A 25,499-nucleotide genomic window follows, 5' to 3' on the forward strand; every position below is an offset into this window, starting at 1 on the left:
ATTTTTGGCAAGCTTATTTCCATTGAAGTTCAATGAACATCTCTGCAGGATGTTTGGAAGGCTGCTCCGGTTACATCAAAACTTTAAAACAGTACAGGATGAAAGCAAGCAAGCATCCCATCTTGCTCCAGCAAGAGAGGTCAATGATTGCAGGCTGTGATAGAATAAATTGGTGATCTGAGTCCCGTTGCCAGCAGTGAACAGCATGACTGGGACAGGATCAGTGCTAAGCAGCAGTATCAGAGAAGAGACTGAATGAGATGCACATACCCTCCTCCCTCTTCCCCAGCTGTCCCAGCAGCTGCTCAGTGGGAGAGCTGCAACAAAAACCTGATCTTTCATCACGGGGATAGATGGGCCAGAGCTGCCTTTCCAGCACATGTTAGAGTTGAGGGCAAAGCAAGTACAAAGTGCAGCTTTTCCTGGCATTCCCTGCAAAAAAATGTATTTATCATCTCTGGACTATTTTGTCATGACGGAGGGAAGACACAGTCACTCAATATGAGTGATCAGCAGACTTCGTTTATTGTACCTTACAGTCACCTTTTATGCCTTGTTATAATTAGCTCGTACATATTACAAAAGTTAAGCTCATTATTGGTTAGTTGCCTAAATACCAAGCCCGCCCCTAGTTTCTCTTCTGTAGTTATCTATTCACACCTGCAACATTCTTTTCCCACCACAATCTTCCTGTTATATTTTTGCTTTATTTCAGATAAGCTGAGAGCGATGTGCATTTTTGTCCAGCCAGCTGGACTATGTCTATGTGAACTTTTTCAGCTAGCCAGTTATCCACACTATTTAAAGAGCAAGCCCTGGGCTCTGTCAAGAGAATGACACTGAAAAGCAAATGCCAACAGGGTGTCCCTTGCAGCACAAGGGTACCTCAAATCAAGGAGCTGCCTGGTGACTCTTAGAAAAATGGTGTTACTGCCCCAAAGCATCTTCCTGCCTGCTTTAAAGAAAAAGATTTTCTCTTCAATCTCATTAGAATTCATCTTTCCTTTTTCCTGTTTTCCTTCCTGATGGTTAGCAACATAAATTAGATTAGGAGACCTGGAAGCTGTAGAAGTATCCTATATTACTTTTAATTTCTCAAGAGAAATTATTAATCAGTGTCCTTTGGTGCCAGGAGTGGTGTCACATCAAGGGTTTAACCACCACAGCATTTAAAAGCTGATATGGGCTGACTAAATTATTCTGCTTTACCAGGCAAGGTATTGTTTTTCTCTTCTTTTTTTTTGGTTTGGTTTTTTTTTTTTTTCCTCCTCCAGACTGGGAAAAGATACATTTAATTTCTTTTTGCATTGAACTGGGGGAAAAAAGTGAAGTCTAGTAATAGATGGAGTATTAACATGAGATTTCCCCTCTGCTGAGCTAGCTCTGTGTGTTGGGGAGCACATCAGTGGAAGGAGAAGAAACTGTGTTTGCAAAACTACTTCTCAGGTCAGGAAATCCTGGTTTCAGGATATTACCCTGCTTACACCTTCCATTCCTGTGTGACACTTGCAGAGCAGTGGGCTCAGAGACATCGCAGCACCTAAGGAACAACAGGAAAGGAAACTACTTCCCATATGGACATAACCCCAGAGGCATTAAATCCTCAGCATGAGCTGGTTTACAGAGCAGGCATTGGTGAAGGAGTGAGGAAGAAGAGCCAGAAAAGTGGTGTGGATGTAGCAGTGTAGAAGGACTTTCCTAGGTCCTGTCCACAGCTCTCACAGCCTGGGCACGCAGGAGAAATGGGAGGATCTCTGCAGTGATGGCTCATCAGCATTTTCCCTGAATACTGTTGGGTGGTGGATCCTGATCCACTGTGAAAGCCACAGCTGCTCTACCACTCAACTTTTGGTGCTTGCAGAAGAGCCAGAGCAGATCTGTTTTTATCCCCTTGACACCCTGACCAACAGTACTAGGAGAGCAAGGGCTCATAAACCAATCAACTACACAAATGCCCTAGAGAGCACTGTGTGGGCTTTGCTGCAGTGACCCCAGTGCAAACCAGGACCGCTACATTTGTCTCCATTACTGCTTTGGGGCAGAAGGGAAGCAATTACATGGCTGAGCAGTTCCTGCTTGATTATGCAGGTCTCTGGCTTTAAAATAGCCTGGCCACCACTGTGCCCTTGTGAAGATCCCCTATCACCATAACAAGTGTTCAATGTTTGTAACAAAAGGTACCTTGCTCCAGGCCTGTTTTGCTGCCACTGAAACCCCCAGCAGCCAACCTGCCCTAATAAAACCCGTGGTTATGCCATGTAGGCTCCTTAATGGTCCGCAGCTGGAAGTGGCATTTTCAATAGCATGCAAAACATTTCAAATGTAATTAGAGGAGGAAAAGAGCTTTGGGGAAAACAGAATCACTTTGCTTGCTTGACTCTGTATAATATAGTGTCATGCAGGGAAATGTATTCTTTTCCCCAAGTACCCTTAGCCAAAAGAGCAGTTATTTGTCCCATTTATCTTTCTTTCCAAAAGGGCCCAAGCTGACAACTGGGTGATGCTGGGCCAGGACCCTCTGTGTATGTCTGCAAAGCCTTCACAGGACCATCCTGTCTTTTTCCCAGGTGATGCTCACAGTCTGTGCTTTCCTGATGTTGGACAGACAGGTTGGATTGTAAATTCCTTGTCATGCACATCTGCAGTGATTAATGCAATCGAGTCTACTTTAGAAGTAGTAGATATAACACAGATAATGACATTAACACTTCATTTAAATAAAATCCCAACTTGCAGCACCAGAATTTTCCTTTGCCCCTCTTGGGAACAGGCACCACTTGCCCCAGCCTGAATATTCACCCCTAAAATTTTAAGCTATTCTGACACATGCAGAAACATGGGAAGATGGGAGAAAAAGAGTGAGGATGAACTGGGTCTGGTGGATTCACCACTTACCAGGCACCTGGTCCCTGACCTTGCTTTAGTGAATACTGACTATTCCTTGCAGATTGAAGAGCTGTTGGGATCAATCCTGTGCTGCCAGAACCACATCCAAGCTTGGATACACACATGTCCATGGAAGTTAAACTGCCTCCACTCTTTGTACCCTTATTTAGTGACTTTCTACTTCTTGTCTATCTGTAGCAGATATGCTTTGGCTGATCAAGGATAATAGTTGTCATTACTGGTGCTTATGTTCCCATAGGAGTAAAAGAAAAATCCTGCTTGGGACACTGACTGCTCAGGGGCCAGTGAAGAATTGCTGCTGCCCAGCCATTCACAACCATCAAGCAGCACGGCTCGCCCCCCTAATTACATTTTTTTTTTTTTTTAAATTGTCACATTTTCTGAAATGTAAAGCAATGACCATTGCAAAGACAGTTCACCAGCCTTGTGTCCCTTGATGTTTTTTATCCCCTGCCTGGTTAGATGACCACTCATCCCTAAACCTCACCACATGAGACATCACCCAGGAAGGGGTGGGAGTTTTGATAGCAGCATCAGATTGCTAGAAACGGAGCATTAATTGTGAGGTGTTAAAATTGTAACACCTATCTTGGCATCACAAAACACTTTAAGGAGGTGAATAATTTTTATCCCTAATTTACATAATTGAAAATGAGGTACAGGGATGTGATTTACGCAAGGTCATTCAGCAAACCAGTGGCAGAATAAAAATAGATCCATTTTGTATATCTCTCCTTTAGGATCATGTTAGTTCACACCACAACATTTCTCATCAGAACAGACAAGCAATGCAAAACCTCTCACAACATTTGACAAAGTAAAAGCTTAACACTTGGGACAGTTTTAGAAAATAGGTCCCCTGCCCCTCGCACCCTGTTGTCCATGCAACTTGTTCAGTCCAGGATTTGACTCGGGTCAAAACCACCCATAAATTACTCTCAGACAAAAAAACCCCACACGTCTTACATAGAAACTACTACACTTAATAGCTCAGAGCAAAGATATAACAGTTTCTCAGATGATATTCTTGCAATTGAAGCGTGTTTTGTGTTTTATTGAGGCATACTTGATGCGAAAGCATTTAATGAGGATGCAGAATAATTTGTTCCCAAGAGGAGCAAAGGAAGCTTGTAGAAAAGCTTTTACAGAATTGCTAATTCTACAGCTGTATCTGGCCTTTTGGGCTCTTTCCACTCTGTGGTGAAGGGTTCTGCAGTTACAGGAGATTGGGAAGAAATAAATGACTGTGCAAGGTCAACGCTGAAGTCTTTGCCTTCTCTCTAAACTTGCTGTTTTATTTGCTTACATTTTTTTTCCTACTTTATGTCAGCTCTGAACTGTGAGATCTTTGCAGTGTCTTCTGCTTGTGCCGTGATGCCTGTAGCACATCTTTGTGATAGGACTGTTGAGCGTAAGGAAAACACCATGGAAGAGAGAGGAAGGTGCATGGCATGTGAGGAGGGCTCTGGGGGTCGGTACTGGGGTCTCTTGAGGGGCTGAAGCCAGATTTGGGCAATCTGAAGGACTAAGCAGCCATAGTATGGTTGCTGGTGTGTTACACCAGTCTGCAGCATGCATGCCCATTTGTGCCTTGTCTAAGGTGTTGACTTCAATCCATCCAGAAGGACGCAGGAGCTGTCATTGTCTTCCTCTGTACTGAGCCATCAACAGAACAGGGGGAGATGATGGACTCTACTCTCCTTGGGCAATTCTACACATCCATTTCTCTTCCTCTCACTTTTTATTTAAAGCAGAAACTATTCAACAAATCTGTCCCATGGATCAACAGAGTTTATGAGGCAGCAGTCAAGCGCTGAGAAGAGGGCTTAAAAAAGCCCTTCTCAAGTCTGAGAGCTGAGCACATCCTTACAAAGGGCTAAAAAGGCAGATCTTTAGGTTTCTTCTAATAATTTATGGCCTACAGGTGCCCAAAAGCTTTGGAATCATGTCCATGAGTTGCAGAAACATCTCTCTGAAAAAGCCTTGTGCTGTGAGGTTAAGGCCTGGGCAATTTAAAATCTGATCCAAGATACTGCTCCTTATAAAGGTAGTTCCTTCAGAAGAAGAAAAGGAAAAACAAGGGCATGTTAATGTTTTTGACTTGGGTCCAGATCAAGAAAGGGGAATAAGATACTTTCTCCACTGGAAGAGCCACCCAAAAGGAGTCGCCGGGGCAGTTAGGCTACTTAAAACTCAGTTAGACAATGTCATAGCAGTTGGTGCAATTGAGAGGAGAGCCCTGTTGAGGCAAAGAAGTTGGGCTGCATAACCTTGTTATTTACCTCAGTCTTTGCTCCTGTAATAACACAGAGAAGTCTGGTTTATCCATAATTAGACTCTTCCTGGCTCCCCTTGGCTGATGGAAACTGAGATAATCAAGACTCTGAAATTAATGACTTCAGAAAGACTGCTTATCATTGGGGTTCAAATCTGCTTGGGCAGATGAAGGAGCTAAATCCAGATTCCACATATCTCCTTGTTGCAAGGAGAAAAAGGCAACAACAACAACAAAAACAAACAAAAAAAGGGAAGAAAAAAGCTTTTTCTGGGTAAATAATTCTATTACTGAGATACTGAGAAACTTTAAGCCATTCTTCCAGAATGGTGATTTAGCCCTTAAACCAGAGAAAAAAATTGAGGCCTATATTTAGAAAGCCAGCATTTCTCCAGCCCTACAGATACTGATCTTGCATAAATGTAGAAGAAATGAACTGAGATATGAGGAACTACATAGTGCCTATCTGAGATCAGGAGATGGGGAGTCTGGAAATGATTAAATTTTCTCAGAGAGTCTAAATATATTGGGTCGAACATCAGTATCTCAAACTAAATAGGGGCAAGATAAAAAGGCATGGAGCAAAACTTAAAACTAAATCTCATTCACAGCAATTAATTGTTACCAGACTCTCGCTGGTGAGGTCTAAACACCTAAAAAACTGAGGAATAAGTTCCTTGACATGGTAGTTGTGAAGTCTCTAAACTGCCTGTTTTCATATGAGCACCAACTTCTTCCCTAATCAATTTTACTGAAGTCAGGGGAATTAAATGGGGGCTTCATTCCTCCTTTATATCTCCTACAGAGATGCCACTCAGCAGTTTTTGTGGGGAAAATGGCATTTAAAAGCATTAAAGTGGGAACATAAAACTGACATGCTTTTCCAGAGAAGGCAAATGCAGCATCTGTGATTTAAAGACGAGCAATGGGGTAGACCAGTGTGAGACTGTGTCTTCTGCAGAGCATTGGCAGGGAACCATTTAGTCCAAAAAGGAAAAAAAAAAAAAAGAAAGAATGATCAACATCTGATGCCTGAAGTGGTAAATACAAGCACATTTTTCCTTAATACCCAAAGTTCCCCAAGCATCTGACAAAAACCATACATGACCCTCAACCCCTGACCCCACTATTCCTTTCCAAAAAAAATGGAGCCAGGAATTTCTAACCAGTGGCACAGCCAATTTGTATAAATTATATAGAAAGAGCAAGCATATATGCAAAGGAGAGCAATATCTTGGGATCCCAGTAGTAATAAATACTCTACCCACCCAACAAACTGTCATGCTGCATTGTGTGAAGTTTTAGATAGGATATGCCTTTCACATGACTAATGCAGGAACAATGAAGGCAGCATATGTTATGATTTAAACTACAGTTGTCCTTTCTGGGAGGAAAACCAAGTACATTTTTGCTGAACAAAACCTGAGCATGTTGTTTGTCCAAGGCTTAACCCTGCAGCCAGCGAGGTCTCATAAAGCCGTATTAACTCTTACTTGTAAACACAAACCAGTGATACGAGGGAAATAAGGAATGAGAATATGAGGTTGCAATGTGTATTAATATTTCAGGTTCTGGACACATGGTTTACTATTTTAGCTGACCTATGGTGGCTATCTGGGTACATGCTTTTAGCCCACAGCAAATTTAAACTAATTGAGCCTATTTACTGCTTAGCCTAAGGCTAAACTCTGTCACTTTGCCACTAACGAAGAGCATGTAGATAGCCATTACCATAACTCAGCTGCAAGGTGGTAACTCCCCAGTCTGTATCAGTATCATCAGTGGCACAGAGAAGGTGAACTGTGATCACTTGTGCAAGAAAGAAAAGGCAGCAAAACCACCTGGATTAACGGGGGTTTGCTTGTCATGTCATACAGCAGAAAGCGGACCCATGGGACTCATTTCCATGGAATGCTGTGGGTGCTAAATGTCTCCTGGAGCATCTGGACAGGCACTTGAATGAGAAAATTCACTTATGGACAAGAATAGTACTCATGTCAGGAGATGCCCTGAGCTATGTGTAGTAAGATGCAGAGGACTGGGGAAAGATTACACACGCTCACTCAGTTCCTCCTCTTCCTCGAGCATCCAGTGCTGCTGCTGTTGGAAACAGCTGCCAGGCTTGACCGACCCTGATCCAGTTCTCATTTTCCTACACCCCAGCCTGTTCGCGTGCCTGAGCCCTAAGGATCAGCTCTCATCTGGTGGGTGTATTTCATTCTGTTAGCACAACCATCCATTGGGGAGCCACAATGCCTCTTGAGGAAAATGTTCATTTTGTAGACATCTTAGATGGTAATATATCTGAAAATGAGTCTGCAAGTCCATGTTGATTCCTTGCTGCTCTCAGGACATCTGAACCACCCTTGCAACTGCAGATTAACTCTCTATTATCAGATCAACTATTATCTATTAACTATTTTATTTTGTATATTGCTATACAATATATTTTATGTGTTATATTATATATCGTATACTGTATATACTATATATAATATAATACATAGTATATACAATTTGATAATATTATATCTATTAACTATCAATTATCTATTAATTAACAGATAATCTATTATCAGATTAACTAAAACTCTACTGGGTATTCTGATAGCCCTTTCCATTTCTGCATCCGAACTGTAGATTCAAAAAATAAGTGTTTTGGCAACTAATACCAGGTAAAAGCACCTCCCTTACTGTGTTCAGCACCAGCTATATAATATGATACTACAGAGGTTAATCAATTAATGAGTGTGCATGATGACATATAACCCCAGCCCAGCCGTAAACCAGCAGCCCCAGTAAAACCACGTGAAGGTTGGGTAGTACTGCTGCCATTCCTCCCAGGACTTTGACAAATGCTACTGCCCAAACTGCCTTGTTAATACTGATCCAGGTGGGTCTACGGGAGCCATCAGGCTTCACCTTTGGGCTGCAGCAAGGGCCAGCCATTAGCAAGCAAGTCATTGTCAGTGCAAAATCATCTTTTTTAGATGAAGATGGGATAGGACAAGATGTCATCACAGCAGGGGGAGCGACACATTTGTTACAAGATGCTGCTTGGTGCCTGAATAACAACACAAATGACTGTGACAGTGGTACCGAGTGCTGCTCTGCTGTTTGTGAAACCACTTAGGGTGTCCGGCAGCAGGGAAATGTCAGAATCTCTCTCAACAGGGCACTGCACATTCACTGGCTGAGGTGCAGTGTCTTTTAATAAAGACAGACACAGATATTTATTCCTGTCTTCTACAGCTCACTATGTTATGTCAACCTGCATTACCCCATGTGTCAGTGTCAGGCTGATAGCATTAAATTGCTAGGAAAGTGCCATACTGGCCTGTGAAAAAGTTATTACATTAATGGAGTTGGAGTGTTGGGATAACTGGCTGGATGGCTGTGCTTTGGAGGAGCTATCATCATCTGTGCTCCAGCAGTGGCTATAAGCTTAGGCTGAAGGTGGGGCCACATTGGAGCAGATGCTACACCAGCTTGCAGAGGAAACGGTGTCCTGCATGAAGGGGGTATGTCTAGACAGGCAAGCTGGGACACAGGATCCAGGTAAAACCCTTGAGATGATGCAGGCTGCAGCAGACCTGGGAACAGTGCCCTCAGCCTGCCCCATGTCCATGTATCAGGATGCCTTTCCTCGAGTGAAAATGTTGGCCCAACCTCTCCCACCCTCCCAATCACTGCCCTGACCTTTGTTGTTGTGCCAGATCTGCACTTTGCAGAGATCTTCCAGGCTCAGCATGTCCGAGAAGCTGAATTCATCCATATGGTTCCTCTCTAACTTGTTAGACTTGTTGGACTCTTTCAGAGCCAGGGTCCTGCTGTGCCCATTCTCCCCAAACAGGATCAAGGACACGTTGGCGTCGGTGCCTGCTCCTGGAAGGAAAGAGCAAATCACATCGTCAGAAGCTAGCCTGATATACAGGGGTGACCCCCAGCCTCCGGTGGCATGGAAATGGAGGCAGCAAAGGCAGGCTGGGAGAGGCTGCAGTGATGCTCAGGTTTCTCTGGGCATAGTCAATGAATTTCAGTGCAGGATTCTGCAAAGAGGACACGCCATGGTAGCTAACAAACCAGTTCTTCCAGCCTGTCCCCCAAATACAGCTGCATTTCACCCTTGCATTCAAGGTACAGTGACCATGATGCCAGCAGTACTAAGGGGAAGCAGGAGTGCTGATGGAGCACTGTGCATCGCATCACTTTGAGGAGGCTGCCAGTGTCGTGACTCCCATTTTTCCAAGGTAGCTTAGGAAGTGACTTACCTAGAAATCTATGAAAGAGCATTAAAAGAACATATTTAAACTTTTCTAGCTACAAAGTATTAGTGCACATTGGCCTGGGCTTCCCACTGAGCCACAGTCCGTTTTCCACACTGTGGTCTTCTGCAGTCCCACAACCTCCTCCAAGCTGTCCTGTGGCACCCAGGACATGTCTCTGGGCTCTGTCTTGTGCTGCTCTCTCTCTGTTGTACGGCACAGGGATTTGAAAGCAAAGTGCAGATCGTCAACCAAACCACTACAGCATCTTGTGACCCCCCTTTCCCCTCCCGTAGGTCTTCCTTCAATATTCCTATTTCTCAAAACACTGTCCATGCTGCATTTAATGGAAAAAGCCCCAGTTTCTCATGCAACATTTTGCCCCACCAGCTCCCACCTTATGTACTTGTTAAGAAAAAAATAATTTCTAAGATGATCTTTATTACCTGATATTAAATTCCATATGCCCATTACTGTCCATACTTTGCTGCAGAAAATAGCCATGCTGTCAATTTTCCTGACTTTTAGAGAGTTCAAGGCCAAACCACCACCTGCAGTGACCTTATGAACATTTTAGCTGAAAGTGTTACAACAATTTTACCTGGCACTACTTCTAATTTGACCAAAATTATTGCTTTTTAGTTTTGATGCCATAATAAAAAAGCAGATTCATAGAAAGATTTGATTTGATTCCATGCGGGCAGACATTCATTGCTGTGTCAGAACCAAAGCCCTTACATTTTAGAAAATGAAAATGAGATAATCAAACCCAAATCTGTCTTATAAAGACACTCAGCGTCTGCTGCCCTCGGTTAGATAGCCCAGCTTTGAAATCTCTAACCACCTGCCAAGCCTTTTCTTACACAAGGGTATTGTAAATTCACTTTAGGCCACACGAACAGTATTTCCCACAGCTCCATTCACAACACAATGCAGAGACAAAGTTGAGGGGGGACACAAAACTTTTTGAGAAAGCTACCACTGCTTTGGAATAATTATTTGAATACAGAAATTAGGAAGAATTCACAATTCTTCTTATAGAAGGACTGAAAAAAAAAAAAGAAAAAAAAAAAGGAGGAGAAAGAGTCATATAGAGAAAAGACAAAGGAACATGTGGTGTTTACGTGAAAAATTGCCTGTGTTAAATCAGGGCTGATTTTCAGCAGATCCCTAAGAAGGACTTAAGGATGAGAAAGCATCAGGGATTCAGGCAGTTCATCTGGCAGTACCTTGTATGACCCTAAAGCTTGCTGAGGTGAGGAACAAAGCAAACTGAAGTCCATTTCCTTACAAGGAGCAGGCTCCCAATTAATGCAAGGTCTCAAAAAGCACAGAAGCAACTGTTTCTTAGCAAAACCTTCCCTGCAGGAAGAAGCTGATGAAGGCCTCATGCCATGACATTTCCCTCAGAAGCAATTAGCAGGAGACGGGGAAGAAAAGAACAGAAATTGCTGAATCAATGTACGTTTCACCTGTTTGGGTCCCTGTTTTTTGTTGTTGTCGTCGTTTTTAATTCCAGGAAACTGCCAGGTATATTTAGGAACTGTAACCGATTTGACAGATGAAGAGGTATTGTGGTTGCACAAGCCTCAGCTGGCAACCAGTGCAATAGTACATGGGTTGATACTGGGGTCTGCAGCCCTGAACTTCGTCATCAACAGCCTAAGCAATGACAGAGCGCATCCTCAGTGGTTTTCCAGCTAACATTAAATTTGGGGGAGTGACTGATGTGCTGAATGGCAGAATTCCAACCCAGATGGACCTTGAGAAGCTTGAGGACCAGGCAAGCAGAAATCCCATGAAGTTCGGCAAGGAGAAATGCAAAGTTCAGCATCTGGGGTGGAATAAACCGTGCATGTGTACGTGCTAGGAAGTTGAAGAAGACCCAAAGGTTACAGCAGTAACATTCATATTCAGGTTGAATCTGAGCTAACAGCAAGTTCTCCGTGTTCAATGCAAATGGTATATTGGGCTACATCAGGAGGAGCATGGCCAGAACCTGAAAGGAAGGTCTTATCTCCTTTGCTCAGCACTGAGAAACCCATACTTTCACAATGCTGCCAGTTTGAATTCCTGGGTCATGTTGAGACACTGAGGGCTCAGCAGATGGTTGCCAAGATGGACAGGAGCTGGGAAAACAACGCTGAGGAGAAGCCAAAGGAGATGAGCAGGGGCAGGTGAACAAGGGCCCCTTGATGACATGGAGGGACAGTGACAACAATGACAGGGTCATGTACTGTGGAGATGTCAGACCATACCCCAAGAAGCCACAGTAACAAGTTGCTAAGGAGGTTCAGGCATCAGGAAAAAAATGTTTCTTATGATAACAGAACAGGTCTGTATCAGGTGCCTGGGGAGGTGGTGGCATCACTATCCCTGGAGGTCTTCAAGACTCAGCTGGGCAGTCTTAGCTGATAGCTGATGTGACCTAGTGCTGGCAATAGTCTTTTGAGAAGGAAGATGGATGAAATAATCTCCAGAGACCCCTTCCAACAAAAGTGTCTATGATTTTAGGATTTTTATTGAATTGCATAATTTTTAAACAAACTGGGGGCTTGAGTCACAGCCTTCCGAGGCCAAAGAATGACCTTGTTTTGACTTAACAGAGACTTGGATAAGGCACTAGGAACTGACACCAACTGTCCTAAATTATGTAATTTGTAGGCTGTAGCTGAACTGTCAACATACTATTTAATCTTATAACAGCGGAGATAAAAACCTTCTGCTTCATTAATGCTTGGAAAATGAGAAAGCAGTATTTATTCTTTCTCCATCTTTGTTGCATTACCATGTACCTGATGCCTGCATACAGAATACAGAAAGTCTGCGTAAATACAAATGAACCAACGAGGACATTTTTGTGCCACAGAAAGAACCATCAGGTTGCCTGGCTCTGTTGCAGCTGTGTCTGTGGGTCATTGAGGAGATTGAAGAACGGACTCCTGAATTTGACCAGAAGACCCTTTATTAGTCCAAAACCCACGCTTATATAACCTCGTTTTTTGATCACGCGCAACATACTAAAATATCATTGGTTAATCAATACTGTTCACACACTTCTTGGCTACATATAATTGGTTAATTACTAAGTTACAGACACACTGAACTTGTTACGGTTTTTTCCCTCTCTTCTTTCTTATCTCTGTGAGTTTCATGTTCTCAGCCAGCTGCCGATGTGGCATCACGCATCCACTCCAGCCTTGCTTCATATCCCGATTGTCTTCTAGGCATTCAGCCAACCTTATCTTACTTTCTTTCTTCTTTTAGCCTTCAAGGTCCTTCACAGGCATCGTGGCCTCCAGCACTTGCCATAAAGCTCTCTACAATTCCCCCTTCTTTATTTTTAACAGAAACAACATACAGGTTAAACTTCTTTTGAATCATAGATCTTATACAATTCAACATACATGGAATAATCATCAATTAACTACAATTACCAATAACAACATTCCTCTGTGTATTGTAAGCTCCTGCAACCATCTGGTGATTCCCCACGACTTAAAACGATTCCACAACCAATCTCCCAATAGTTCACTCTGTAAGTCCTTTGACATGTCCTTCAATTTTTGTAACTGACTGTGAATCGACTCTGAATGGTCCGAAAGTTTCATACAACACATTCCTTAGTAATGTTCACTATAGGCTACTCTCTGCTGTTCATGATGTTTCCTTCTCTTCTAGAGGTGAGATCACATTCCTCCTTTGTTTCTGTCTCATCCTAGTTTCTTCTCATACTCCCTCAAAGTTATTTAACTCTTTGCTGCAGGATCTCAGCTGCACATCATTCAAAGCAAGGCCACAGCTGCACATTATCAATGTCAAAACAACCCTCTGTCTCTGTTCTGTACAATTTCCCCTTTTTGTTTGTTTGGGGGTTTTTTTGCTTTTTTTTTCTTTTTCAAAAGGTTGTTTTAACACATTATGGACTCTTCATTCCTCTTTTTTTTTTTCCTTTTTTTTTTAATCATCACTTAATTACCAATTTTAGCCTTATTTTATGTGTATGTGTGTACATTTCAATCAGGTTCACAAAATGTAAAACTTTTGTTATCAGCGCATTTCATACAGAGTTCAACGTATAGGTTTATGATTATTTATAAAAACTTGCAATAAGCTATGGAAATTTTATGAAAATATTCCATCAGAAACTTCTAATCAAATAAATGAGCATGAGAAATTGTGTTTAACTTGTAAATTCTATATATAAGCTGTTAAGAAACATTTTCTATCCTAAAAAAAAGATAAAACCTACTTAAAAGCTCTTGAAATCTTGCACTTGGGCGAGTGTTCCACTGTGTCTCCGTTCTAAAGCATGGAAGTGAAAATTGTGTAGAAGAAAGTTTTACTTTAAATAATTGTTCAACTGTTATTGCTGCTTTTCAAAGAACCTGAAAGCATACAATGAAAACTTAGAACTAAAACAGCTAAACGGACACCTTTAGATTGTTACTGGAATTAAATGTAGAAGTTAACTATAAAAGTTTCTCAAAATGTTCTGGTTGCTTTGTGTTGGTTGTTTGTTTTTATAGATATCTATATCTATATAAATATACACAAACAGGGAAATAAAAACATTGCTTAAGAAAAAGGAAAGATAATAGTATACAGTATTTACAGCTTAGTCACCCTTTTCTTTTTTTTTTTTTTTTTTTTTTTTTTTTTTTTTGTGCAACCAGAGACACTTTACCATAACAGAGAAGCCCATATTTACATCTCTGAGCCCGGACACAAACCGCAGCTGCATGCACCACCAGGCTCAGGGCAGAAATCATTCATGCAGTTACATAGCTATATGTCACTACAAGCACGCAGACACCTATTTATCACTAGATAACCATGTTCATCTTTCCTACTCTCCTTCACAATACCTAGCTGTTCTCTCATCTCTTGTTAGGTCAGATATTCTCCATCTTCCTCTCCTATATCTCTCTTCAGACATTCTCTATCCTCTTTTGCTTGTTAATTGCGACGAGGCAAAGGTTATGCGTAGCTGGGTGACCATGACCTGATTTAGGTTACAATCAACTAAACGCTGAATACAGGAAAAAAAGCATGAGAGATATAGGCAAACATCAATAAAGTGGTTAAAGATAATTATAATAAATCCTGTAATACTTTTGATCCATGGCCCAAAGTTTCCCAGCCGTGAGAAGAGACCAAAGGCATCCCGCCCGTGGCTCTGCTGCAGATCTTTGTTTAAGGCTTTTAAGTTTTGTATGCTTTTGTGGTTTGATTCAGAGTGGTCACTCAGATTCACATAACACACCCTATCAAAGTCTTCACATTTGTGTCCCTATGCTAATAATAACAATCAATAGCAACTCAGTTCTGTACAAAATATGACGGACAGAATCACCATCTGTTTGATAAGCCAGAAAAAAAAAATAGTATTTGTAGTATTACTTTCTTTAGCAAGCTAGCAGTCTAATTTACTAAGCAAGTTAAGAGTGTGTACTATTCTTACAGAAGAGATTAGAGAGGCAAAATCATGTTACAGTGCATTCCAGAACTCAACCTGAGAGTTACAGTCTGCTGTGAGTTCTGCGTTATAATCATCTGACACGTGTTGGGGTTGCAATTGTGAAAGTTGCCCATTTACAATTATAATTGGCATTATCATAGCCAGTTGTTTTAAAAGCAACCCTTGAGCTTCCTCATGCTCGACTTGCTGTTGCAAAATATTCTGAAGCCGATCAATAAAGTTAATATAGGACTCTCTAGGACCCTGCAAGACTGTGGTGAGACTCTGGTGTCCGGACTGCCTTAATAGCCATCTCCTTCATTTGCAAATAGTTGTCCCTGGGATACTGAAGAGGGTCCCCCGTGGAGAGTCAGCCAAGTCACGACAATCACACCAATATGGCTACATGCCGTGCTCACTTTATTAAACAAACAGGTCATATTTATAACTTAAACCAACCGCTCACACGACTTTACACACAGGTGATTGGATAAAAGTCTCTGGCCACGTGGGCGTCCGTGTTGCTGATCGGTGAGCATGCTGCAGGCGCCTGATCAGAGTGTGCCGATGAGAGTGTGCTGATTTCGCAATTCCCAGGACTTGCTCTGCACCTGGCTTCTTGTTTGTGCATAGCTTTTTTCTTTCTCACCCTGCTTGTTCCCAGGACAATTTAAAGTTGCTTTGCAGCTTTAACTAACAGGCCTGGGTTGTCCAACCCGGACAATGGTAACATATGTCCTCGGTCCTTTAAAAATCCCTCTGCAGGATACCTTGCCTGAGTCACAGAATCAGCACAATTATTTTCTCCAGCCAACTGCTCATAGTTAACAGCAATTCCCCGATTAAGGTTTTCAATCAAGGACACTACACATAGTTCACAAAAATCAGATAACCACATCATATACTGTGTCAGAGTTAGCACCATACAAAGCAATGACTTCCAATCATGCAGTGTGAGTGTATAAGGCTCTGCCATCACTTCAAGAAGGGACATAGCAAAGGTACTATGAATCCCCCCTTCCCGCACTGCTTTGCTTAATTCTTTAACGGCCTCGTATTGTATAGGCTGCCACTCTCAAGGTTGATTTATCTGACAAAATACTGAACATGCCATAGCGATTCCCAAATCCCCTCGCTTAAGCGCTTCCCACTTGCATTCCTGCCACTGATCCCTCACACCCCCTTTCACCCTCCCCGAAAATGCAGTCAATGCATCGGGGGGGAGGAAAAAGGTCTAGCTCCTTTTCCAGATCTGTAGGACCTGGATCAAAAGGTTTATCAGTGTCAATGGAATCATTGTCTGAGTTGTCCTGTTCCTGCGCTTGGTCCTGTGTTGTGAGGGTTGCTGCAGTCAGTGACAGGAGCTTTGGGGGCAAAGGAGGTGTGGATGGAGTCGCCATTGTTGACAGTGTGTTGAGAAGAGTCGCACTGTTGGTGGAATTTACAGCTTCCCCTGGTTTAGCACTCGCACTGTTGGTGGAATTTACAGTTTCCCCTGGTTTAGCACTGTTAGTAGAATTAGTCCACACTTGGCGAAGAGTAGTCAGAATTTGCCACCAAGGTCCTAAATGCATTTCTGACGCGGAGTCCCCCTCCGCGGCAGCATCATACAATCATCTGCTGACCACTTGCCAGGCAGGAATTTGCAAAGAGTCATCAGGCAGAAAGTCCAGCACTTTGTCACAGATCCATTCTAACAGAGTCACCAGCTGCAGACTCATCATCACATTCTCTAATAAACTTTGTGTAAAAGGAGAATATAGTCCATTTTGCATTACAGTTTTCTGTAGTTCCTTAATCATTTCCCAGTGAAACGCCTGTTATTGGCCTGGGTGTCTATCTTGTAATATCATGGGAAACGTGTGCACTCCCTCTTTCATACTTTCCAAGTGCACTCTCCTCCACTCTTCTTTAATCCGTCTCCTGATATCATTTTCATTATCACTACTGCTTTCCTTATTAGCACTCTGTTGCACCAGTCGCTTCTTCCTTACTTTTGACTGTTCCTTTTTTAACTGCAAATCCTCCAACCATAAATTTAACAAATTTTCATCTTATCCATCCTCATCCGAGTCCTCCAGCTCTGATCCTTCTAGTTCATCAGAAATATGCTCAATTTTATCTTCAGCCTTGCTCTCATTCAGCTCCGTCTGCTGAGCAACATCTTGTTTTATTACACTGGCTTCCTGCCCTTTCTCAGTCTCCGACCAAGCCTCCTTAGCAAAACCTGCAAGCTGGTTTTCTGCACGCATCTCTTTCAAAGTCTCGAGCACTAATCTCCAAGTAGTCATAACTTGGGTAGCAGTGAAATCTCCTCGAGATGCTTTTTCCCAAATTTGCTCTCCTGCTGACTCCCACATTCTAACATCAAATATTTGTGTCGAGGTAGCTGGGGTGCCTTGGCTCTTTAACCAGGCTAGCAACAGTCTCAAATTACTTTTTTCATATAGAATTCCTCTTTTGTGCAAAATATGCTGAAACATCCTTAATATACTTTTTTCCTCTGCAGACATATGGGAACCCATTTACTAAAGTTTCTAAGGTCTCTTAAAATTTCTTAAAATTATTAAAGTCTGTAAAGGTTTTTGGCTGCTCACCTGTCTCAATCCGTACAGGTTTCTAAAGCTTTTTGGCTGCTCGCCTGTCACAATGAGTACAGGTTTCTAAAGATTCTTGACTGCTCACCTGTCTCAATGAGTACATGTTTCTAAAGCTTCTTGAAATTTCTTCAAATATTTAAAATCTCTAAAGTTTCTTGGCTGCTCACCTGTATTGATGCGTACAGGTGTTATCCCCAGGGTTTAGGTTGTCTACCCGGTCCAGCCAGCAAGACGATTGTTCAGCCAAGACGTCTCCTCCGGAACGCAGCCCTCCTCCATGAGCTGCTGTTTTTATCAACCGGTTCCATCCTTATTCTTCCAAGGCTTCGGAACTCCTCCGTAGGGGTCACCATTTGAGGAGATTGAAGAACGGACTCCTGAATTTGACCAGAAGACCCTTTATTAGTCCAAAACCCACACTTATATAACCTCGTTTTTTGATCACGCGCAACATACTAAAATATCATTGGTTAATCAATACTGTTCACACACTTCTTGGCTACATATAATTGGTTAATTACTAAGTAATTACTAAGTTACAAACACACTGAACTTGTTACATTTTTTTCCTCTCTTCTTTCTTATCTCTGTGAGTTTCATGTTCTCAGCCAGCTGCCGATGTGGCATCACGCATCCACTCCAGCCTTGCTTCATATCCCAATTGTCTTCTAGGCGTTCAGCCAACCTTATCTTACTTTCTTTCTTCTTTTAGCCTTCAAGGTCCTTCACAGGCATCGTGGCCTGCAGCACCTGCTATAAAGCTCTCTACAAGTCATACCTTGAAGAAAATGAGATTGTGCTTTACTTCTCTTCTAAGATCAAAAGTAGATCCAGATTTTGGTTTTAACCAAAGATTACCCATTGGACTTGGCATGTGTCTGCTGTAACAACCTCTTCTCCCCTTTTCTATATGTACTCTGACAGCTGCCACCTGAGGTACTTCTGGTGGCCTCTGGACTTGACCTTTGAAAGACAGATTTGACCTTTGCAGAAGAGGAGCCTTTCCCTGATGCAACCTCTGTGTGTTACATGAGCATTCAAATGGAATGACTTCTGGAAGGCCAAATGGTGGCTCAAAGGTTTCTTGGAGGAAAAACTAGGATGAGACTGTTGTTAAATCTGTGTGTATGTTGGGGAGGAAATGGCTGATGCTTTCCAGTTGGCTACAGGACAATTTTTGTGGGATTCATTTTCCCTAACTTTAACAATCTAGCCTAAATTAATTGTGCTGGCTCTGTCTGAATCTGATGAAGAGGGACTGAGAGAGACCCTCCAGAGCAGGGGTCCTCAAACTTTTTAAACAGGGGGCCGGTGCGTGGATGAAGTGGCAGGAAGTCATCTGCAGCTGCTTGGATTCCCCCCCCAACCCCCAGCGGGGGGGAGTGTGTGTGTCTTTAAATACCGGGGACCGGATTGAAGACCCTGGGGGGCCGTATCCGGCCTGTGGGTCGTAGTTTGAGGACCTCTGCTCCAGAGGATGATCCAAACTACTGATTAAGATGCCCCTCCTGGATGAATTGACCAGAGGCAGTCTAGACTAGAAGGAACTAAGACCAGAAGTATAATTTTGTGGAGAGTGACAAATAGCTGAGATTAATTATTTTTTTTTCTCAATACCTCAGATGCACTGGCAAATTGAAAGCTATTGCAGAGAAAAACATTATATCTAGAAATAAACACATCGAATTGTATTCCTTGTGGAGCATTGTCCCTAAACAATGTCACTGTGGCAGGAAATGATATAACGTGTTTAAACTAACTGTCCAGGATAAAAAGTCTTCCTTCCTGAATTGGTCCAACCAGGAGTAATTGTGGAATACATAATGATCAAGGGGGGGGGGGGGGGGGGAGATGGTTCATGACTTGTACCCTCTTCAGATGAGCTGGATAAAGTTCAGCATTATGTCAGTGCGCTGTGTGATCTAATCATAAACAGACTCTCTGAAACCTCTCTGTAATCCACTCTTTCCTACTGGTTGTTGCTGTTCATAATGAAATAAAATGTTTCATCATTAATACCCATCAGTCTTCATTCGATGGGAAGGGCAGATCTGTCTGCTGTTGCTGTCATCTTCTATTCTCCTCTCATTTCTATTTCCATTGCCTGTCTGAGTTAGGGCTGGATTTCACAAAAAGGTCACCCAAAGATCTACCATTATACCAGACGGATTGCCAGATACATAAAAAAATCTTCCTCTCCCTCTTTTGTTTTTCGTATTTCATGACATGTTTTTCAGACAAGCAGCAGGCAGAGCAAATAGATAAAAAAAGGTGTGGTGGCACGAAGACACTCTGCCAGGGGAATTTTGATATTCTCAGATCAAACCTCACAAGCTGCATAAATTACCACTGGTAAATCGGGATGGGGGAGGGGGGGGAAGAAAAAAAGAAAAGAAAGACAGGTAGAGATCAGAAGGTGATTATGTGTACTGGTGTGGCAGAATCCCCTCTGAGGTTCAACCTTTCGTACAAGGTAATGTCTAGCTTGCCCCATTTTGGCATCAGGCAGCTTCTATGTGGCTGCAGCTTTCATTCAGCAGCCTGACAGAAGTTCTCATGAAAAGAGGCAGTGGTCCCAGGAAATGACATAAAAATCCCATTTCTTGGCTCTTGAAGTGCTTCAGCTTTCTTTATACTCTGATCCACCTCTTTTATCTGGTGTGCATTTAGGGATGGTTTTTCACAGCCTGAGATAAATGGTCTCAAAACACTTTGGAGAGTGAATTATTGCTGTCTTCTTTGGGCAAAGTAGATAGCGCTGACTGAAAACCTGGAGCCCACCAGCTTGGACCATAACCTTTTTATCCATCCTATGTGGATGGATCTGACCTAACCAAAAAGAGAAAGGGAGCTCCTGACCACTGCAACATGGTCTGGCAATAGCTTCTGTTAAGGTGTCTTCAGAGAAAGCAGTGAGCAGTCATATCTAGGCCTTGTATCTAAATATTTCATGCCCGAAGTTCAGATGAGGATGAATCCCACTGAATCACACTGTCATGATGAACATCCAGACAAAATGGCGGTGTTCCAGCTTGGTAGGGTTAAATGATGCTTTTTTTAACAGAATTTCAAATTAAAAAGGAGATGTTTTCCATTGCTAAAAATCTAACTCCATAATAGAAAAGTAATAAAATATCCACCATGGACAAACCTCCAGCATCACTGGTTTTAACCTGAAGAGTGTATGTTGTGTCCTCCATCATCTGCTCGTCATCTATGATAGCTGGCATCTCACACTCAAGACTGCCCTTGGCATTTTTCACCTTTGACAGCCATTCACCGTAGGTAAACATGGCCACTTCTTGATTAGTCAGGTTCCTCAGGATGATCTGTGAAGAGCCAAAAGGGAAAAAACTTCAGCTAAACTTCAGCTGCTGTTTGAATGAGGGCAAAGATTAAACTTAGAAAGTGCACAGTGTGGTAGGACATGGGTGGAGCTTGGTCATGGCTCATGAGGTCAAAGTGTTGAGCTTTTCTGGGATAAACAGAGCTCTCTCCATGGGGCAATATTTGCTGTGGTGACTTGTCCTGAGAAATAGTCTTCATAATACTGGACCTTTTCACACATGAGGTAAAGCATGGGAAGAAATTTGCTCCTCTGACATAAGTTATGGACAAAGCTCATCTTTAAGAGAGCCAGACCTTTCCTGGACCCCAGTATGGAATTCACTCCAAAGGAGAAGTAGCAGAGAGTTATCAAAACCCTCCCTACCTCTCCCTGAAGTTCACAGTATCTTTCCTTCACCTGCCTCCTCTGTGCAAGCACACAGCAATGGTTGTAGAGATAATGCAAACCCAGCACAAACAAGTTACAGCAATGCACAAGATAAAATTAGGCCAGCAAATGTTAACGTTTCACACACTTCTCCCTTTGGGAAAAGGTGACAGAACAAACAGTATGCAACAGATATTAGTCACACTGTCTAATGTGTCACGGGAAGGAGCTCAGATGCTGCGGTGATAAGAGCAGAATAGGAACCTATTTAGAACAAGACGTGAGATACTCCAACAAAAGCCTAATAAAATACCCACTGTTATGGGTCCTGTTCAACGTGGGCTCAGTGGGGCATCACTCCACTGAGAGAAAGGCGTTATACTGGCCTACGGTAAAAACCTAACAGTAAATCCTCGCTAAATTAGGGGAGCTGGAGGGAAGGGAGAAGGCAGGGCTGCAAATTTCCATTTGTGTTACCATCTAACTGAAACAGAGACCATGCCCCAGTGTAACAGTGCATCAGCAAACAGCATCTTGCAAGGCCTATCTCTGCAAATGCCATGGAAACATGAGCCCAGACATGTCTGAGAAGTGTGACATGGTATTAGGAAGAAATTAATCATGGATTCATGGAAAATGTGAAGTTAAAAGGGGTACCTGGAGGTGTCTAGTCCCACCTCCTGCTCCAAGAATGGCTAACTGAAAGGCCATGTCCAATTGTGTTTTGAAAATCTTGAAGGGTGGAGATTCCCCCAGCACTCTGGGTCCCCATCCCAGGGTTGCATCACTCTCATTGGGAAAGTTTTTGTCCTTATATCCAATCATGATTTGCCTTGTGGCAACTTGTGTCCATTGCCTCATGCCTTTTCAGTGTTCACCTCTCTGCAATGGTCTCCATAAGCTTCCTTTGAGCAGCAGAAGACTGTGATTAGGTTCCCCCTCGGCCTTTTCTTCTCAAGGCTTAAAAACTCCATTTACCTCAGCCTTTCCTAGTGTGCCATATGCTTCAGCTTCTTGACTATCTTAGTGACCTTCTGCTGCACTCTTATATATCAGCCTAAGAAACTTATAAAACTTATCTTGAGATAAAATGTGTTTAAATTCTGTCCTTGAACTGCATGTGTCCCAGTCCGTGGCCTTCTGCTGACCCCAACCAAGCTTTGCCAGAGACTTTAGCAGTTCAAAAGAAGAACATTGCTCCAGATTATAAAACATTATTTTAAAGAGGGCAGTAGCTACACCGAAGTCGAAGCAGCACCCATGCTATTTGTGCACTCTGTACAGTTCTATGGGTAGGACACTCATCTGGGGTTTTCTCTCTGCCTGATGCTAAACAGGGATATGTAACACAGCACCTTCATCCCAGAGGTAGAGGACATTTTGGGCTGTTCAAGCTGTCTCACTTTTCTAAAAAGCTGCATATTCACAGCCGGTGACACTATTTGTGGTCAAAAAAACTGTTGTTCTATGAGTCAAGAGATGTTGAATTGAATCCTTGCTTTGAACCAAGCAGGAATCAGGTCCCCACCACCCCAGGTGGTTCCCACTCTGCTGGGACATAGACCAGAAGGAATTCTCCTCTCTCAAGGACATGTGAACAATGTCTACATCCTCTTAGGAGTCCAACCGAGAAACCTGTCTTTGGCTAAAATCTGCAAATTTGAATCATGATTAATGTCAGGTCGACTTAAATGCTTTTTTTCCCCCTTGGTGCTTAACTCTATGCTGGAAAAGGTTCAGCCAGCTCTACCTCTGCCCTGCTTGGGAATGACAGTGACACTGTTAGTAGCAAAATGTCCTGAGCAAAGCTTGCAGGGAAATGTCAGGAAAGCAGCAGGGGGTAGAAGCAGATTAGAGTTGCCAGCTGGAGTGCACTTGCAGAGAGATCAGACCTCTCACAAATAACCAGCCCATGCCCAACACTCCAGATGCTGTCTAGGAAAAACTGTCTGGCTACTTAAACTGCTGGAGCAAAATGCTTTTTCTTTCCATCCCCAGCCCCTCACCCAGGATGAGTGATTTCACCCGTATGCAGCTTCATGTAAGCAGTTAGCACAGACAGAGTGAGCAGCCTCTGCTACCTTGTTTGGGGATGCTGCTCCAGAGGAGAGCAGGCAGGAGAAAAAGAATCATTTCACAAGCTTTGCTTGCTCAGGGGAGATCACAGCAAGGGATGTGGAGGCAGCAAGAAATCTGTGGCAGGCTGGTTGCTCAGTCACGATGTGGGTATGTTGCCTACCTTCCCTAGCACGCACTGCCTAAACGCCGGGCATCTAGCCTAAGTGCATGGTTGAGGCTCTCCCTGCGGTCAGTGGTTGGAGCTGGGTACCACTGGGGAAGCAGTGCATCCCACCCAAGCCAGGGGCAGGTAAACAGCTGCTCAAGGCATCTCTCCCACTCCCAGATCTCTCCCTCTCTACTGACTACAGAGGAGGCCTAAATAGTTTGGTAGAAGAGGGGAGAGCTGAACCTATCTTTTTCAATGAGTAAAATAACACAAAACAAAACCCATCCTACAAAGGGATGTTTGTGGGTGTTGCACGCATGGAGGATGATGCAGGATTTTGATTTCAACCATGAGGGTCAAGAAAGTCATCTTAGGGATCTGAGCTGAGCCTATTTTTATTTTCTGTTTGTTCCTCAGAAAAATTAGCTACTGCTTGGCAATGAGACTGCTACTTTACATTGCATCTAAACTACTTTTTAGGATACCTAAAACATTAACTAAACTACTTTTTAGGATACCTAGAGCTGGACATGCTCTGTGCTTTTAAGCTCAAACTTTATCACTAATTATGCATGGATTTTAACTGGGCTGTAGAACTAACTAACACCAACATACATAGATCCTGGAATTAATCTTTAAAGCCTCAACTACAGTTTTTTACGGCTCTGTTGCACGTCATTAGTCTTTGCTTAAAAACAGGACCCTCTGACTATAAAACAGAAAGACTTTGCTCTGTTGCAAAGAATAACAGCCAGCTTCAGCTACATAATGAATTGTCTCAAATTCTCTTAATGTCCTTTATATAAAGAAAGAAAAATTGAATAAAAACCGAGTCCCACATCCAGGATTATTTGTGACATTTGAATGCAATGCAATTAGTGCTTCATTAAGGCAGCTTCTTATCTGCCTGGCTTTGACAGCACAAAGTAACATTAAAATTCTGAGGGAAGCAACTCTACAGAATTCAACAGTCTCACAATTTGTATCGTTTCACTCAGACAGCTTTCAGCCCTTCTTATTTCCAGCTTTTCAACTCTATGTCTAAGACAGTGGGCAGCAGGTGAAATCATCATGTGGACTGAGGAACTGGCTATCCCTGGAGGAGGTTCCCAAAGCATGCATTTAGATAAGTTTCCTAATTAGAAGTCACAATTTCTTTTTTATAATGATGGTGGTGAAACACTGGAACAGGTTGCCCAGAGAAGCTGTAGATGCCCCATCCAAGGCCAGGTTGGATGGGGCTCTGAGCAACCTGATCCAGTTGAAGATGTCCCTGCTCATAGCAGAGGGTTGGACTAGATGGCTTTTGAAGGTCCCTTCCAACCCAAACCATGTAATGATTCTATGATTCCAGTCTCAAATTTTTCAGAAACACAAAGTAGTGCCATGGTGTCTTGATGCAGAAGAACATGAGAATCAGCATTAAATCAGAGTAAAATATTCAGTCTCGATGTCTCTCCCAGCAGTGGTGAGATCAGAAAGTGTTGCTCATCTTTGGAGAGTTTTTGACACCTCTTTCTGTGCATCACAACAATCAATAATATTCATCCTGGCCCAACACATCACTAATCAAATTTTGTTCCCTCTAGAGGATTAGGTATCAGCAATTAAAACTTATCTTTTGCTGCAGTTTGAATCTTTGGCACCAAGTTCATTACTTCACTGAGATTCTGAATGAAATATCAATGTATTTTATCTAGACAGAAAAAAAAAAAAGACTACTTCCCTGCTTGTAAATTTAATCTTTCAGCTGTGTACAACATCAATGATAATTCATGCATTTTAATTGGTATTTATCCATTTCTATTTCTGGTAAACTAAAAGCAGTATAAATTATGACCAGCAACAGTTTACAAAAAGACCAAAGAGAATTAAAAAGATTAATTATTGTTATTTTAATAGAACAAGAAAACTGAGAATATCCTGGAGATAAATGGAGCAACAAATGGTTAATTACGGGGTTGATGGCTTAATCTAGCTTCTCATTTCACTGTGCTAGTTAGCACTAACTGTGAACCATCTGTCTGAGAGTTTAGCACTACCCCCACA

General features: G+C 42.5%; 1 protein-coding gene and 1 long non-coding RNA gene across 2 annotated transcripts in view; one reads left to right on the top strand and one right to left on the bottom strand.

Annotated features, from left to right (window-relative positions):
- The window catches only part of LOXHD1 (lipoxygenase homology PLAT domains 1), a 148,076-nt gene that overhangs the window by 12,701 nt on the left and 109,876 nt on the right, over positions 1–25,499 (bottom strand). The window contains 2 exon segments of the mRNA XM_055792714.1: positions 8,882–9,067; positions 20,660–20,837. Coding sequence (XP_055648689.1) covers positions 8,882–9,067; positions 20,660–20,837 — 364 coding nt within the window.
- LOC129783014 (uncharacterized) lies at positions 9,081–19,199 on the top strand. The gene is made up of 2 exons (XR_008745047.1): positions 9,081–12,361; positions 18,281–19,199. It is a non-coding gene; the product is annotated as an uncharacterized LOC129783014 (long non-coding RNA).

The sequence above is a fragment of the Falco peregrinus genome, chromosome W, assembly GCF_023634155.1.
Source record: "Falco peregrinus isolate bFalPer1 chromosome W, bFalPer1.pri, whole genome shotgun sequence".
In the NCBI taxonomy this organism is placed as follows: Eukaryota; Metazoa; Chordata; class Aves; order Falconiformes; family Falconidae; genus Falco; species Falco peregrinus.